The sequence below is a fragment of the Pogoniulus pusillus genome, chromosome Z (assembly GCF_015220805.1).
Source record: "Pogoniulus pusillus isolate bPogPus1 chromosome Z, bPogPus1.pri, whole genome shotgun sequence".
NCBI classification, from domain to species: Eukaryota; Metazoa; Chordata; class Aves; order Piciformes; family Lybiidae; genus Pogoniulus; species Pogoniulus pusillus.
In genome coordinates this window covers 37430193-37448095 of record NC_087309.1, presented here as the reverse complement: position 1 = coordinate 37448095, position 17903 = coordinate 37430193, and the positions used below count along the sequence as shown (strand labels likewise).

Below are 17903 nucleotides of genomic sequence, written 5' to 3'. Positions count from 1 at the left end.
ATTTACTGAAGCTAGGAGTGATGCTTACATTGTGGATTTGGTACAGGGGCATGTACTTTTGATAGGCTCTGTCATCAGCTATTCCCAGGGCTGACCAGCCTGACCGCCTCCAAGGCTCCCTCGCACAGCTCAGCTACAGATAGCAAATAACCTTCTCAGCTTCTACCCAAGGCCACTTCCCTGCAGCTGTGCCTCTTATCAGAGTGACCTAATGCTACCCTGCCTATTCTCACAGAAGTTTGTCATAGAATCAACCACATTGGAAGAGACTTCCAAGATCATCCAGTCCAACCTATCACCCAGCCCTAGCCAAGCAACTAGACCATGGCACTAAGTGCCTCATCCAGTCTTCTCTTGAACACCTCCAGGGACGGTGCCTCCACCACCTCCCTGGGCAGCCCATTCCAATGGAAAATCACTCTCTCTGGGAAGAACTTCCTCCTAACATCCAGCCTATACTTCCCCAGCACGACTTGAGACTGTGTCCCCTTGTTCTGTTGCTGGTTGGCTGGGAGAAGAGACCAACCCCCTCCTGGCTACAACCTCCCTTCAGGTAGTTGCAGACAGCAATGAGGTCCCCCCTGAGCCTCCTCTTCTCCAGACTAAACAACCCCAGCTCCCTCAGCTGCTCAAACCACAACATGTTTCAGTCACACATATCTGTATACATCTTAGGTTCAACAAGATCAAGTAATGGGTTCTGCACTTGGGTCACAAAAAACACATGAAAGCTCCAGGCTTGGGGCAGAGGCTGGAAAGCCGTCTGACAGAAATGGATCTGTTTTGGTTGGCAGCCAGCAGAAGATGAGCCCATGTGTGTGCCCAAGTGTTCGAAAAGGCAATGCTGCAGATGGCAAGACTAGAAAGGGGATTGTACTGGACACTGGGGAGGCCACACCTCAAATACTGGGGTTCAGTTTTGGATCCGCAGTACAGGAAGGACAGTGATGTGCTGGAGCATGTCCACAGAAGATCAAGAAAGCTGATGAAGGATCTGGAGCACAAGTGTTGTGAGGAGTGGCTGAGGGAACTGGGGTTGTTCAGCCTGCAGAAAAGTAGGCTGAGGGGAGAATTCTGAAAGGAGGCCAGAGACAGGTGGGAGTTGGTCTCTTCTCCCAGTGAGTAAGTGACAGGACAGGGGGAAATGGTCTCAGGTTGTACCAGCAGAGGTTTAGGTTGGGTATTAGGAACAATTTCTTCATGAAAAAGGTTGTTGAGCCCTGGCCCAGGCTGCCCAGGGCAGTGGCAGACTCCCCATTCATGGAGAGATTTAAAAGACTTATAGATGTGGTCCTGAGAGACATGGTGCAGTGCTAGGTTAATGGTCAGACTCAATGATCTTAAAGGTCTCTTCCAACCAAAATTATTCTATAAGTCCATGATCACCACCTGCTTGCACTTGATTATCACGTTCACTTCTGCATGCAGTGATCAGAACTGACACCAGCAGCTCTGCATAAGATGAGTTTCTGATGAAGCACATGCATGACACTATACAGAGGACAGAGTGACTGCATAAGCCACACAGAATCTCTTTGCATATTTTTGACACTTCCCAGACAGAAGCATTTAAGTTCTGCATAAGTAAAAATGCATTAATAATTCTGCCTTCCAAATCAAGCCATGTGTATTATCATGCTGAGAAATACAAACACTAATTTCCCAGGCATTTAAATCTTCCATTCAGACAGTAGCATCATCTAGACTTCCCAAATCACTCTGGTTTTCCCTTGGATTCACAAGTTTTGCTAATACTGTCATGGGGACCAGCTCAAGCACAGAGATGTTTCCCATGATTTCTTTAGTGCCCTGGCATTGCTCCTCTCTCTGCAATGAGAAATATAAATTCAGGACCTATTCCCAAGCAAGAGCAGTAAATTGCAGCTGAGGTTAGGTTGCTCCATGTTTCAGATTTTTTTCTTTCAAGCTTCACGAATTATTCACAGCTGATGACCTGCACTTATGCAAAGCAGCAGTCCTCCTCACTATGAGTTTTACTCCTGGCAGCTCTTGTCAGCTCATCTATCAGCAGGCTATAAAAGATTCCTTCTTAAGCACCTTTATCCTCTCAGATTTGCATGAAGAGTCTTCATGACTAATAGAAGCCTGAGGCTCCACTAAGTTCAAATTCACAGAATGGCTGGGTTGGAAAAGACCTGAAGATCACTGAATCCAGCCATAACCTACCATCTCCCTGTACACAACTTGTACTTAAACCACGTTCTTAGAAATTAGCCATGGCCCAATCCAACACAAAAAACAAACCCAAAACATATTTCAGCTGCAGCCACAAAAATGACCAATTCTTAACAGTCATAAATTTATTGTCATTATAATTGATTATAAGATGGGCAAGCACTCAAAATGAGAATCTTTCCATAACTTAAGTGTAGGATGGGATGATGAACACTGTCAAACACTGAGCAGACAATGCATGAGATATTCCAGCAAAGCAGTAACTTAAGAGCATTAATTTGTCTGTCCAAAATATTAACTAGTCAAGAGATCTGAAGCTTCAGGAGATCTGAAGAGACTTAGAAATTAAGTGAATGAGCTGCTGTGAAGGATAATTTACAGCTCACAAAATAATTCAGGTTAGCTAACCTAGGGGGAAGACATGAGCCAAACTAAGTGAAGGAGAACGACTTCTGTATTGGGACAGTACAAACTAACATGCAACAATGAGAATATTTATCTTGCTAACCTTATAGACTCCAGAAAAACAACAAGAATGAAAACATTATTAGCATCACCAGAGATAAACCAGCTTGGACTTCTCATCTCTATTTGTACAGGCAGTACAAATGCAGCAGCAGTGCACACGACAAACCATCTACTTGTGACTTGCTAAGACCACCAAGCACAATGCAGCTGTTAGAGAGGGTTCTCAGCGACAGTGAGCCTGACATAATCTCAGGAAAATGCCAGATACTACATGACTGTCACTGGGAGAGAAAGCTGTACTCAGACACAGCCTAATTTGCAACTCTTGGTTTGATCTGACAACCTGGAGGATTTGTATGGTAATGTAAGGAGCTGCACATGTAAAGCTGTCTGCTATTAAAAAACGTGTTACGGACAAATCCTAACACAACGGCCAAATAAATGGCATAAGGCATGCATTAGTGCTAAACATACTTTTCTGCACCAGGGCATGATAACGTATTTTCCAAATAATCTCACAACTTGCTACTTTAACTAACTCAAAACTGGCAGTTTTCCATAGCAAATTTGATTGTTCATGGTTCAAGTGATTTTATACACTATTTACTGTTATATAATGTGTCCAAAGAAGTGCCACAAAGCTGATGAACGGTCTAGAGAACAAGTCCTGAGCAGAGCAGCTGAGTGAACTGGGGTTGTTTAGCCTAGGAAAAAGAAGGTTCATTGAAGAACTTTTCTCCTTGAAAGGAGGCTGTACTGAGGTGGGTGTTAATCTCTCCTCGGGAGTTACAATTCATAGGACAAGAGGAAATAGCCTCAGGTTGCACCAGGGGAGTTTTAGGTTGGATAGGAGGACCTATGTTTTCCCTGAAAGGGCTTTCAAGGCCAGGACCAGGCTGATCAGGGAAGTGATGGAGTTCTCCTCTCTGGAGGGGTTTGAAAGCCATGTAGATGTGGTGTTGAGGAATGTGATTCAGTGGTGACCTGGCAGTGCTGAGTTAATGGTTTGACTGAATGGTCTTAAACATCTTTTCCAGCCTAAATCACACTGTGAAATTCTGGTAATATTTGTGAATCCATATACTCCTTTCTTAAGTATAAAATTAAGGAAGTATATTTGTCACATTAGATGACTTTAATGAATAAATTATTAGTGTCTCCAAAAGTTGCAGTGCACTTTACACTTAGATTTCACCTGGAAAAAATATTTTAAAAAAACTAAACACAAGATGCTTATAAAAGGTGCAGACTCTAACAAAAATAGCTCTCCAGTGTTCTGAGACAGTAGCTTCTACAGGATGAAGTGAGATTGTGGAAATTCTTACATGGTTGTGATGGATACTGGTGGAAAAAGTCTTTATATGGCTCTAATATTTACCCTTGGAGCTGTGCCACTCCAGGTTTAATAAAAAACATCTCATGTTTTGAGTCTCCAGTGGCCCTGAATTGCAGAGCTATACATACCACGATATAAAAGAAACAGTTTTAAGTATCAGCTGCTTTTACACAGGGTTTGTGGAAACAGACTGAGACCAACCTGAATAAGCATCCAGCTGAACTGGCAGAGGTAAAGGTAATGGGTAACAGATGCAAGGGCTGAGCAGCTTTCCTCTGAGAGATGTTGGCTTATGTAAGCAGAGGCCAGAAATGAAATCTGCAGGGAAAAAAATGAACACATGTTGTTGGAATTGAACAAAATTAATTCAGTAATAAGGAGAATGAGAAAATAATCTTCTTTTTGGAAGTAAAATCTAAACACAGGAACTCAGGAGAGACACTTTGGACATTTAATATTCACTCAGAAGAAGAAATCCCTTAACACTGTCAGTCATCAAACTCTCACTTTCTGCAGATCACCCAAAATCCATTACATCCATATCTGAAAATACTATAGACTTATTTTTTTTTATGGTTCTCTGTTGTTCCCACACAACATTAGACAGCAGTTTTGTAACTAAGGATGGAGATTTTGTTCCATAAAATAAATAAAACTCCAACATTATCTTCTGATTTCAGTGAGGCCAGAAGTTTTATCAAGTAAGCAAACAGACCTCAAGAGGCACTTGCTGTTTCAGATGGTCAGAGATGTGGTAATGTAATTCCCCATGACAATAGACAAGAAATACTGGACAAAAGGGAGTGAGTATTTCTTATGTTGCCTAAGAGTAGACCAAGACTGTACACTCACAAGGCAGACAGGTCTTTTTCCACAGATAAGCCAAATGTCAAAGGACTATACATGGGCCGGATAAGCAGCCAACACATTGTGTAAGGAACAAAAGGTATTCCAGCTCTGTCTGCAATGAACACTGCTAAACAACTTCAGCACAGCATTTAATGCAAAAACACAACTAAAAAAGTTCTAGCTCTATATATTGTGAATTTCTTGACAAAGGAAATAATTCTACAAGTAGATGTCTTAAACTATTAAAGTGTTCAAATCAAGAAAGGTTCAACTTATCTACTGATAACCTGCAGTAACTGATGAATTTTCTTTTTCATTTACAAAGAGCAACATTATTTTAACAATTGCTCGCAGACTTATAAGTAAGAACAATTTGTGGACTATGCAAGATTGATTTTATAGAATAATAAAGTCCTTAAAAATGGAAAAGACCTCCAAGATCATCAAGTCCAACCATTAACCCTACACTGCCAGGCCACCACTAAACCATGTTCCTAAACATCACATTTGCACATTTTTTTAACATCTCCAGGCTCTGGGCAGCTTTTCTCAGTGCTTAACCACATTTTCAGGTAAGAAATCATCCCTCATGTCCAGTCAAAGTCTCTCCTGATGCAACTTGAGGCCATTGCCTCTTGTCCTTTCTCTTGTTATTTCAGAGACCAGTCCCCACTTGGCTCCATCCTCCTTTCAGGGAGTTGTAGGGAGCCAGAAAGCCTCCCCTTATATCTTCCTTTTCTACAGACTAAACAACCCCAGTTCCCTTGGCCTCACAGGACTTGTTCTCCAGACCCTTCAGTAGACTGAGTGCCCTTCTCTAGGCATACTTCAGCACCTCAGTCTCACTCATGCAGTGAGCGGCCCAAAACTGATCCCTCTCCCTCAGGGATCAGTGCTGGGCCCCATCCTCTTTAACATGTTCATAGATGATCTGGATGAGGGCATCGAGTCAGTCATCAGCAAGTTTGCAGATGACACCAAGCTGGGGGCAGATGTGGCTGGGTTGGAGGGCAGAAGGGCTCTGCAGAAGGACCTTGACCACCTGGACAGATGGGCAGAGTCCAATGGGATGGGGTTCAATAGCTGCAAGTGCAGGGTGCTGCACTTTGGCCACAACAACCCCATGCAGAGATGCAGGCTGGGGTCGGAGTGGCTGGAGAGCAGCCAAACAGAGAGGGATCTGGGGGTGCTGATTGATACCTGCCTGAACATGAGTCAGCAGTGTGCCCAGGTGGCCAAGAGAGCCAGTGGCCTCCTGGCCTGCATCAGGAATGGTGTGGTCAGCAGGAGCAGGGAGGTCATTCTGCCCCTGTACTGCCTTTCTGCCACTGGTTAGACCACACCTTGAGTACTGTGTTCAGTTCTGGGCCCCTCAAATTAAGAGGGACATTGAGATGCTTGAATGTGTCCAGAGAAGGGCAACGAGGCTGGTGAGAGACCTTGAGCACAGCCCTATGAGGAGAGGCTGAGGGAGCTGGGATTGTTTAGCCTGGAGAAGAGGAGGCTCAGGGGTGACCTTATTGCTGTCTACAACTACCTGAGGGGTGGCTGTGGCCAGGAGGAGGTTGCTCTCTTCTCTCAGGTGGCCAGCACCAGAACGAGAGGACACAGCCTCAGGCTGCGCCAGGGGAAATTTAGGCTGGAGGTGAGGAGAAAGTTCTTCACTGAGAGAGTCATTGGACACTGGAATGGGCTGCCCGGGGAGGTGGTGGAGTCGCCATCCCTGGAGCTGTTCAAGTCAAGATTGGACGTGGCACTTGGTGCCATGGTCTAGCCTTGATCTCTGTGGTAAAGGGTTGGACTTGATGATCTATGAGGTCTCTTCCAATCTTGATGATACTGTGATACTGTGATACTGTGATACTGTGATAACTGCACCCAGTATTTGAGATGTGATCTCACAAGTGCCCAGTACAGGGGGACAATCCCTTCCCCACTCTTGCTGACCACACTATTGCTGATCCGGGCCAGGATGCCGCTTGCCTTCTTGGCCATCTAAGCACATTGTTGGCTCATGTTCAGCTGTCTGTCAATTAGCACCTCCAGGTCTTTTTCTGATGAGCAGCTTCCCAGCCACTCTGACCCAAGCCTGAAGCCTGTATTAATTTTTTATATAAAATCAGAATGGGGGGAGGGGAAGGAAGTTAAAAGTATATGAAGTGATTTGGATGTTTACATGTATTTACAACAAAAACAAATGTATGGTACTGGATAGCTCTTATGCAGTCTCTATTACAAAATATTACAAAAATATCTGTATACTGGCAGATAGACACTGCCACCTCATCATGAAGTGGAGTAGTAAGGACAAGCAGCTGGACCACACCTGCACTAGAAAGCAATTATGAGGTGTGCTTCATTATCTAAAGAAAAAAAAAAGTGCACTTTTTGTATTTAGTTCTTCAGTCTTCTGTTGGGAACTAGCATCTAACCATGGTCACATAACCGCTCAGTTATTAAAAGGGTAACACACAGCTTAATATAGACCACAATTAGTCAAACTCTGACGCTGCTAAAACAAATGCCATTGTCTGAAGTGGGTTAAACACAATTGAAATATGTGCAATAGCTGCCTGCCATTAGAGATAAACACTAGAAATGTTTGTGTAAACAACCCCATGGCACCAGCTAGCTCTCACAGCAGTACTTCTGAAAACCTGAGCAAATACTTCCATTTACAACAAGCAAAACACAACACACGGCTGGGTGGAGAGGCTTTGCCACCTTTTGTTGTCAGAAAGCTTGTGTCTACAAGGACAGACTGGGAGGCTACACACAGAGACAAAGAAGGGATGAAAAAACAAAAGCAGATTGATACAGTCTCTGAAAATGTGTTTTTAACACTTCCTGTAATTAATATTTGACTTGAAAGTGTTTCACACCTGCAATCAAAGAAACTCTCATCTTCAGCCTTTTCCTGTGCTTCAGGAAAACTAATATTTATATGTTAAAAATGAGAAATGTATTTCTATGTCAACAGTTTTCTAATTACAACAACACTGAGAGTCCAAACATTTGCTGGAAAAAAATCACACCTTTCACGAATACTGAGTTTTGTTGAAGAAGTAAAACAACAGTACAGCTGAAATAGATGCTCAACTAAGAATTCCTTGCAATTAGTGGAAAAACAGTGCTTTAGGAAAACTAAAACAGTGTTTTAGGGGAAAAAAAAGGCTGAAGAGGTTAAAAAGGCAAAGAAACAGTTATCCACTATTTTAATATCATTTCTGTGTTGCATCTTGAGCAAAATGTACAAATGGAAATTGGGTCATAGCACACACACACACACAAACCCCAACAAATAGCAGGCCATATTCAGCCTTCCCTCCTCACATTGATGCTCCAGTCTCCTCATCATCTTTGTGGAGTAGGAGATTCTCTCCAGCAAGCTGTCTCTTGTGAAGTGGAGAGCCCAGAACTGGACCCCTGAAGTGCCTTCATTAGGACAGAATAGAGGGCAAGGAGAACACCCCTCAATCTCCTAGTCATGCACCCCAGCAGTCCATTTTTCCTCCTGGCCACAAAAGCACACGTCTGGATCGTGGTGAACATGTTGTCCACCAGAACTCCCACAGAGTGCAAGCCTCTGAATAGCCCTTTGCACCTACAGATCAGGGGCAATTAACTAACTGCCTCAGTTTTCTGTACTGTGCTTACTTTTTAACTGCAGTGAGCATTCTTCTGTAACAATGAAGCTACTACCTTAATAAGCACAGAACACACTATATATCAGAATAAATTGTTCCCTATTGGATCATGAGAAAAAAACCCAGCATATACTGAGTGTTCCTTCTGGTATCAATTGCTCAGAGCTTTTTTTTGCTGAGATCACACAATTTTAAATGCACTTTTTCACACAATTGGTTCTGAGATTATTCTACCTAGGTACTCTTCAAGGTGATCAGTCTTGACCAACAAAATTATTTAAGTCAAGGATAATAAGCAACTTAAATCATTCAAGTAGCAGGCTGCCACTTTTGTTAATTACTCTGCCACATTAAAACCCGAGTGACAACGTATCAGTCACAAGGTGACAAAATGAAAAAGAAAAAAAAATAAGGGAAAAATGATAATTTGATGCACTTCTGTTAAAGAGCAAAAAAAAATTCTTTGACAGGGCTCCCGCCTGACAGGCATTTACTCAATTAATCAAAGGATACTACAATTTCATTATAACTCTAAGACAATCACCTAGCAATTACTTGAGGGAAATTATCACCTGGATATTCAACCAAAGTCATCAACATCAAACTATAAATTAATCAAATGAGATGATTTACCAAACTGCACAATGCTGTATGAACAAGACTATTTTTGTAGAACTGTTTCAAAGTAGGAGGCTGTCTCAGAACATCACTCCTCTGCTAATTAAGAGCTGCCTCCTAGTTTGCAGCCTTTCCACTTATTCATGGTCAATTTATATCTATTTTTCCATCAGATGGAAGATTCTCAGGTTAAACAGGATTTCCTTCTCCTTGGGATTTGCACTCTCGTGAGTTCAGAGAAAACATCAGCATTCATTTTTTTTCAAAGCTTCAAAGCTTCAGGCTACATCTTTCAAGGGTAAATAATCCAGCTGCTGCACAGCGCAGTACTCTGCAGAGATGCCTAAGATGGGCTGGACAGCAAAAGCAGGTTAGCTTGTGAACACAGCATCTGCCTGGGTAAGTTTGACTTGTTTCTCCAAGTCATCCCATGTTCTGTGCTCTGAAATATATCCTCACACAGATGAAAGCCCAGTCTTGTGCAAAAGCCTTTGCAGCTTGTGTGCCTCTTTCATTGTCCTTCTGTACACCAGTGCCACTTTAGGTCTGTCCTTGGTGAAAATGCACACTCAGACTTGGATGAAGAGCTGCTAGAGGTCTTGCAAGATTCTCACCCAATCTCCTATTTATCGTGCAAATACTTCTTCTGATACATAGTCATATCTAAGTGATCACCTGCTACAAAAAGTTTGTTTCTCACTTCCAACTGAACTCCTCTTGACATAAAGTTTTCCTGTTAGCCTGTAAGTTAGGACTTTACCGTTTCTCTAAGGACATACCTCTGTACTTCAGATTTTAGTCTTCAAAGCTATTCACGTAGAATCACAGAATGGTTTGGCTTGGAAGGGACCTTTAAAGGTCATTTAGTACAATCCCCCTGCAGTCAGAGAAACATCTGTAACTAAAGCACGTTGTTCAGAGCCCCAGCCAACCAGGAATGGCACATCTACTACCTCTCTGGACACCTGTGCCAGTGTTTCACTGCACTCATCATAAAGCATATCTTCCTTCTCTCCAGTTTGAGGCTCCCTTTTTTAGATGAAACTCATCATCCCTTGTCCTGTCACAACAGATCCTGCTGTAAAGTCTGATCCCAGATTTCTGATTGGTCTCTTTAAGTACTGAAAGACCACAAGAAGGTCTCCTTGGAGCTTTCTCTTCTCCATGCTGAACAACCTCAACTCTCTCACCCTGGCCTTGCAGCAGAAGGTTTCCAACCCTCCAGTCTCACTCCAACAGGTCAATGTCACTGTGTGTTGAGGACTTAAGGGCTTCCACATCACTGCAGATGGCATCTCAGCAGCTTGGAGAAGAGGGTCTTCTTCTCCCCTCCTTCAGTCTTCCAGCCATGCTACTTTGGATAAAGCCTGGTGGGTTGTGAGGACACATTTATGGTTTATGTCCAGCTTTTAACCAACCACCAATCTCAAGTCCTTCTGTGTAGGGTTACTCTCAGTCCCTTCAACCCTGAGCCATTACGGATACTTCTGAGAGCCTGACTCAGATGCAGTACCTTGAACTTTGTTTTGTTGAGCTTCCTGAAGTTCAGATGGGCACACTTCTGCAGGTCACTGAATGACATCTAATCTCTTAGCTATGCCAACCTCACCACTCCGTTTGGTGTCATCTGCAAACATGCTAAGAGTACACTTAATCCTAATGTCTATGCTACTGATGAAGACATTTAATGAGCCCTGGTCCCAGTGTAGATCATCTCAATCTTCATTATGCAACCATCCAGTCCATTCCCTAACCACTGAACACTCCACCCAGCAAATCCATACGTCTACAGTTTAGAGAAGGCTGTTGTGCAGGATCAAGTCAAAGGCCATATAGAAGTCCATATAGACAGTCAGTCTTACATCTTTCTGTCTTCTGCACTACTGCTACCACTTCATAGCATCAGTGCTTCTCTACCATCTGCCAGCAGCGCGTTTTGCCCAGGCACATAATTTTCTGTTCCGCAGACTAATTCTCCAGCACCAAGGAGATTCCTCTCTTCTCTTGCCATTCTCTCGCCATTCTCTCATAGTTTTCACTTCTTGTTAGTCAGTCTCTTCCTACATCCAAGTTCTTGGCCTAATCCTCCTCCATTATTATTTTACTAATTATGTGACATGTATTCTACTGCATTTATCTCATCAAAGAAAACCATCAGACTAGTCTGGCATGATCTAGGTATAAACACAAGGGAGTCTAACTCTGTGCTTCATTTAATCTTTGTATCTTTTAACAGATTTTTTTTTCCTAAATTCTTACATGTCTCTGAGGCTGAGTTAATGGGCCTGCACTCGTCAAGAGTACTTTTTTAACTAGATATTACTTTAAATGTATTATTATCCAGATACAGTGAAAGATTTGTTAAAAGCTCTTGCTGTGAGACCTGAAAAGTACCATTCCAGAAGTTTCAAAGTTAGGAATGGGGACCTTTTTGTTCCAACCTGTGCATGTACCTATTCCTTGGGTTCTCTTTCTATCTCTAGTCATAACCCTTTCCCAGGGCACTTATGTCTATTAATTATCTTGCCTGTGTCCCAGTGGGGATCTCTATCAACATTATCTTCCCTGAAAATGTGAAGATTTTAATTTTCTTTAGTTAGATTCACACTGAAATACATTTACTTTTGCCTACTAAAAAAATACTTTATTCTCTCTTCATTTATAGAGGAAAAAAAAAGACCAAAACAAGAGAAAAAAAAAAACACACCAAAAACCAGAGAAGATGACACTGTTGTCAACCAAATCAAATGTACATGGCATGGTCATTAATGTCCAACTATTGTGACCATTCAAATGTATGTGGTGTATTCATTGATGCTAACTAGAGGAAACCATCAACTTTCTAATGATAAAATAATTTAATGAAGTCTAAGTTCATAAAAATCACAGAATGGTTTCAGTTGGAAGGGATCCCCAAAGATCAGCCAGTCCAAGGCCTTCTGTAGTCAACAGGGACATTCTCCACAAGATCAGGCTGCCCAGAGGCCTGTCAAGCCTCACTTCAAGTATCTCCATGGATGGGGCCTCAACCACCTCCCTGGGCAACCTGATCCAATGTTCCACCACTGCCACAGTAAACATCCAATATAAACTTACTCTTCTTTAGTTTAAGCCATTGAAGCCATTGCCCCTCATCCTGTCACTGCAGGCCTTTGTAAACAGTTTCTCTCAATCCTTCTTCTAGGCACCCTTCAGGTACTGGAAGGCTGATATTAGGTCTCCCCAGAGTCTTCTGTTCTCCAGGCTGAACAACCCCAGCTCCCTCAGCCTGTCCTAATAGCAGAGCTGCTGCTGACCATTTTCATGGCCCTCCTCTGGACCTGCTCCATTAGGTCTATGTCCTTCCTATATTGAGGGCTCCAGAGCTGGACACTCCAGGTAAAGTCTCACCAGAGTAGAGCAGGGTAGCAGAATCACCTCTCTGGATCTGCTGGCAATGCATCTTTTGATGCAGCCCAGGATGTGATTGGTCTCCTGTGCTGCAGGCTCACACTGTCTGCTCATGTCCAGCTTCTCCTTCATCAGCATCCCCAAGTCCTTTCCCACAGGGCTGCTTTCTATCACTTCATCCCCTAGCCTGTATTGATAGTGAGGACTGCTCCAGACCAGGTGCAGAACATCAGAAGGTTCACCTGAGCCCAGCTCTCCAGCTTGTCCATGTTCCTCTGGATGCCATCCCATTAGTCTGGTGTACTGACAGCACCACTCAGCTTGGTGCCATCTGCACACCTTCTGACGGTGCACTCGGTCTCACTGTCTGTATCACTGATAAAAGCATTAAACAGCACATGTCCCAGTATGGACCCCTGAGGGACACCATTGTCACTGTTCTCTGTCTGGACTTTGAGCCATTGAGCACATACCCTCTGGATGTGACCATCCAGCCAATTGCTTATCTGCTGAACAGTCCACCCATCATGTTCAGAATCAGTCCAGCTAAACTTGGACTCATTACAGATTTGTAGACATAAAACAAGTCTGACCTAGCATTGACTTTTTCTGTTGTATAAAAGAGAAAAAGGCAGGACCAGAAGACTCAGGTAATTCCCTACCAACTGAGCTAGCTCAGCCAGCTGAGGAACAGACTGGATGAAACCTAAATAAGAAGCAGAGTACAGAGGAGCGGTGATTATAACTGGTCACGGCAAGTGCTGAAATACCACCATGTGAAGGATACAGCACATGACACATGGAAACGAATCTTATCTCTGCTTTGAACCAAGCTGTGGAAGTACTGAATGTCTTCTTTGCCTTGGTCTTTTCTAGCAAGACCAGCCTTCAGGAATCCCAGGTCCCAGAGACCAGGGGGCTAGGCTGAACAAGAAAAACAGACCCTTACTGGAAGAGGATCAAGTCTGAGAATCCTTAAATAAACTGGAGCGTGGTGCCTGATGCAACATACCCACAAGCACTGAGGCAGATGTCACTGTGCAACTACTCTTGGTGACTTCTGGCTCACCGTGGTGACTAGGAAAGCAAATGTCACCTGCAATTTCAAGAAAGGCAATAAAGTGAACCCAGGTACCACAGGTTGGTCATCCCCAACTTCATCAAAAGGAAAATGATAATCCTGGAACCTGTTTGCAAGCACACTAGGGATAAGAAAACCATTTGGATTAGTCAGCATTGCTCACTGTGGGGTAGTCAGGCTTGATTAACCTGACACACTTCTATGATGAAGTGACTGGTGTGATAAATGGGGTGAGAGCAGTGGCCCTTGTTTATCTGGACTTTCCTTTCAGGCATTTGACACAGTCTCACTTAAGATCCTCACAGACAAGCTCTTGATTTCAGGCTGGGTAACCAGACAGAGAGATGAGTTGAAAACTGGCTGAATAGCCAGGTCCAAAGGGTGTGATAAGTGGTGTAAAGTCTAGTTGAAGGCTGGCAATTAGTGGTACACCCCACGGGACTCAATACTGGATCCAGTCCAGTTTAATATCTTCTTTAACGGCCTAGATGATGAGGCAGTATGTACCCTAAGTACACTACAGATACCACTGAACTGGCAGAAGATGCTGATACACCAGGGGGTCATGTTGCCATCCAGAAGAATGCTGACATAATGGAGAAAATTATTTACAGGGAGCACAGAAATTTAGCAAGGAGAAGCAGAAAGTCCTGTATCTGAGAAGGAAAGAAGACAGGTACTAGTACATGCTGGTGGCTACTCAGGTGAACAGCAGTTGGCAGAAAAGGTTCTGAGCATCTTGCTGGACACCAACTTGAACATGAACCAGCAATGTGCTGGCAGCACTTGAAGGGAGGGGGCAAAGAGGATGGAGTCAGGTGGTGGTCTCAGTGCTACCCAGTGACATGACCAGAGGCAACAGCACATACTGAAACAGTTTCAGTTTCCCTCTGGTTCCTTCTGAACATCAAGAACACTTTTTACAGTGAGGGTGGCCAAGCACCAGCACAGGCTACCCACAGAGGTTATGGAGTCTCCATCCTTAGAATCATAGACTCATAGAATCAACCAGGTTGGAAGAGACCTCCAAGATCAGCCAGTCCAACCTACCACCCAGCCCTATCCAGTCAACTAGACCATGGCACCGAGTGCCTTACCCAGTCTCTTCTTGAACGCCTCCAGGGACGGTGCCTCCACCACCTCCCTGGGCAGCCCATTCCAATGCCAGTCACTCTCTCTGGGAAGAACTTCCTCCTAACATCCAGCCTAGACTTCTCCTGGTACACTTGAGACTGTGTCCTCTTGTTCTGTTGCTGGTTGCCTGGGAGAAGAGACCAACCCCCACCTGGCTACAATGTCCCTTCAGGTAGTTGTAGACAGCAATGAGGTCCCTCCTGAGCCTCCTCTTCTGCAGGCTAAACACCCCCAGCTCCCTCAGCCTCTCCTCATAGGATTTATGTTCCAGGCCTTTCACCAGCTTTGTCACCCTTCTCTGGACACGTTCCAGAATCTCAATCTCTCTCTTGAATTGAGGGGCCCAGAACTGGACACAGTACTCAAGGTGTGGCCTGACCAGTGCTGAGTACAGGGGAATAACCTCCCTTGTCCTACTGGCCACACTGTTCCTGATGCAGGCCAGGATGCCATCGGTTCTCTTGGCCACCTGGGCACACTGCTGGCTCATCTTCAACCTACTCAAAAATCATCTAGACATGGTTCTGACCAACCAGCCTTCAGAAGTCCTGCTTGAGCAGGGGCTTTGGACAAGATGGTCTCCAGTGGTTTATTCACAGATCAATCACTCTGAGATTCTGTGATAAGAGTAATGGATCTTAGCTGTATACATCAGACCCTATTGAACAGAGTCACTATCTGAATGCCTTTGAAGCAATCTAAATATCCTCCTTTCTCGTAGCTTTTTTTGCTGGTTATGTGTCAGGCTCAGGAGTCATCATAGAATGGCTTAGGTTGAAAGAGACCCTAGAGATCATCTACTTCAACCTCCTCACCACAGTCAGTGACACCTTTCAACTAGACTCAGCTGCTCAAGGTCTCATCCAACCTGACCTTCAACACCCTCAGGGAAGAGGCATTCACAACTTCCCTCAGCAACCTGTTCCAGAATCTCACCACACTCACACTGAAGAACCCAGCCTAAACCTACTCTCCCTCAGCTTCAAACCATTCCCCCTTGTTCTGTCTCTGGACACCTCTATGAAAATTTCTTCTTCATCCTTCCTGTCAGATCCCTTCAGGTATTGGAAGGCAGCTCTAAGGCCTCCCCCCAGAGTCTTCTCTACTCCATGCTACACAACCCTAGCTCCCTCAGCCTATCCCCATAGCAGAGGCACTCCAGCCTTTGGATCATCTTTGTGGGCCCTTTGAGTCCCACCCAACACCAACTTACTGGTCCTTCTGTAGTGACAGGGGAAATCCACAGCTCAGCAGAAACCAGAACACTTGTGTATTATCAGCTCATTTCTAGACCAGAACGCAGAGTGTAGGGAAGGTCATAATCTCCATCCCAGCCCAGACAGACAATGAGCCACACACACCTGCAGGGATAACCACTACAAACTGTTCAAATCAATACCCAGCACTTCCAATCAGTTAAGAGTTTCAGACTGCATCTTATCATCCACTGCCTGTTTCGAGCTTGTTTGGAAAGCGTTCTATCAACGTGGTTAACATCGGAACTCTTCCACTGTGAAACTGATCAATTTGAACTACTTTGATGCAATACTGTTCCTTTACTTTTATTTCACTAAGATTTCTTTTATTTTCCTTGCTATTCTGTGGCAAATCACAAGAGATGATCATCTATTCTTGGTCAGAGAATACGCAATATTCAATGAGTAGGACAGGGATGTTTTTCTGTTGAAATCCATAGGTAACTGATTCACCACATTCCCCTGTGTCTTAATATCCTGCCCAATTTTTTTTTCAGCCTGACAACACTCTAAGTATTGAAAAAACTACTTTACAAAGGTATAAGTGTATCTGACGTGGTATTAGCTACACAGCTCCTTCAAAAATACTAGAAAACAGGAACTTTCAACACTGATATTACAAATGTTAATGAGTAAATGTAAAAAAAGTTTAATTATTTACAGTGATAACTGGGGGAAAAAGTAAAGTAATAAAGCAGTGAAACACTGAATCTGCACTTTGGCCACAACAACCCCAAGCAGCACTACAGGCTAGGGACAGAGTCGCTGGAAAGCAGCCAGGAAGAAAGGGACCTGGGGGTACTGGTAGATAGTAGGCTGAAGATGAGCCAGCAGTGTGCCCAAGTGGCCAAGAGAGCCAATGGCCTCCTGGCCTGCATTAGGAACAGTGTGGCCAGTAGGACAAGGGAGGTTATTCTTCCTCTGTACTCAGCACTGGTCAGGCCACACAGTAAGCACTGTGTCCAGTTCTGGGCTCCTCAATTCAAGAGAGATGCTGAGGTGCTGGAACGTGTCCAGAGAAGGGCGACAAAGCTGGTGAGGGGCCTGGAACATAAACCCTATGAGGAGAGACTGAGGGAGCTGGGCTTGTTTAGCCTGGAGAAGAGGAGGCTCAGGGGAGACCTCATTGCTGTCTATAACTACTTGAAGGGAGGTTGTAGTCAGGTGGGGGTTGGCCTCTTCTCCCAGACAACCAGAAATAGAACAAGGGGACACAGTCTCAAGTTGTGCCAGGGAAAGTCTAGGCTGGATGTTAGGAGGAAGTTCTTCCCAGAGAGAGTGATTGGCATTGGAATGGGCTGCCCAGGGAGGTGATGGAGTCACCGTCCCTGGAGGTGTTCAATAAAAGCCTGGATGAGGCACTTGGTGCCATAGCCTAGTTGACTGGATAGGGCTGGGTGATAGGTTGGAGTGGATGATCTTGGAGGTCTCTTCCAACCTGCTTAATTCTATGACTCTATGATTCTATGATTTGTAACTTCAGGACTTTCAAGAATGTTTTCCCAGGGGAAGAATAAATTCTGAGAGCAATAAGCCTTCCCCTTTGCAAGCAGTGCTGAAAAGGGAACATGTTATGCTGGGAAAATAAAAACAAAAGAGAGCACCTGGCCACGTTCTAAAGAAACAAAGCTGTGGAGTGTGGAGAAGGATAACCCAAGCAGATGAAGAAGCAGTGATCAGCAGAACTACACATTTGAAGTGTGCAGAGACAGGGCCTGCCGGATCTTCTGAAAACCAGTTTCACTTTCTTATCCAAGCAGGAACCACCAGCATCACTGGTAGCTCAGAAAAAGATCATCCCCCACCAGGACAATCCTGCAGACCAAGCAGCTGACCACTGTAGAACACTTTAGAATGTGTGTACCAGTGAAGAACACTGGTCCACTTAAGAAACACGAATTCTTGTTTTACAGCACAAACTCACAGAG

General features: G+C 44.1%; 1 protein-coding gene across 1 annotated transcript in view; it reads right to left on the bottom strand.

The window, feature by feature from the left end:
* The window catches only part of ADGRV1 (adhesion G protein-coupled receptor V1), a 450458-nt gene that overhangs the window by 136534 nt on the left and 296021 nt on the right, over positions 1-17903 (bottom strand). Inside the window, 1 exon segment of the mRNA XM_064176319.1 lies at positions 4202-4318. Coding sequence (XP_064032389.1) covers positions 4202-4318 — 117 coding nt within the window.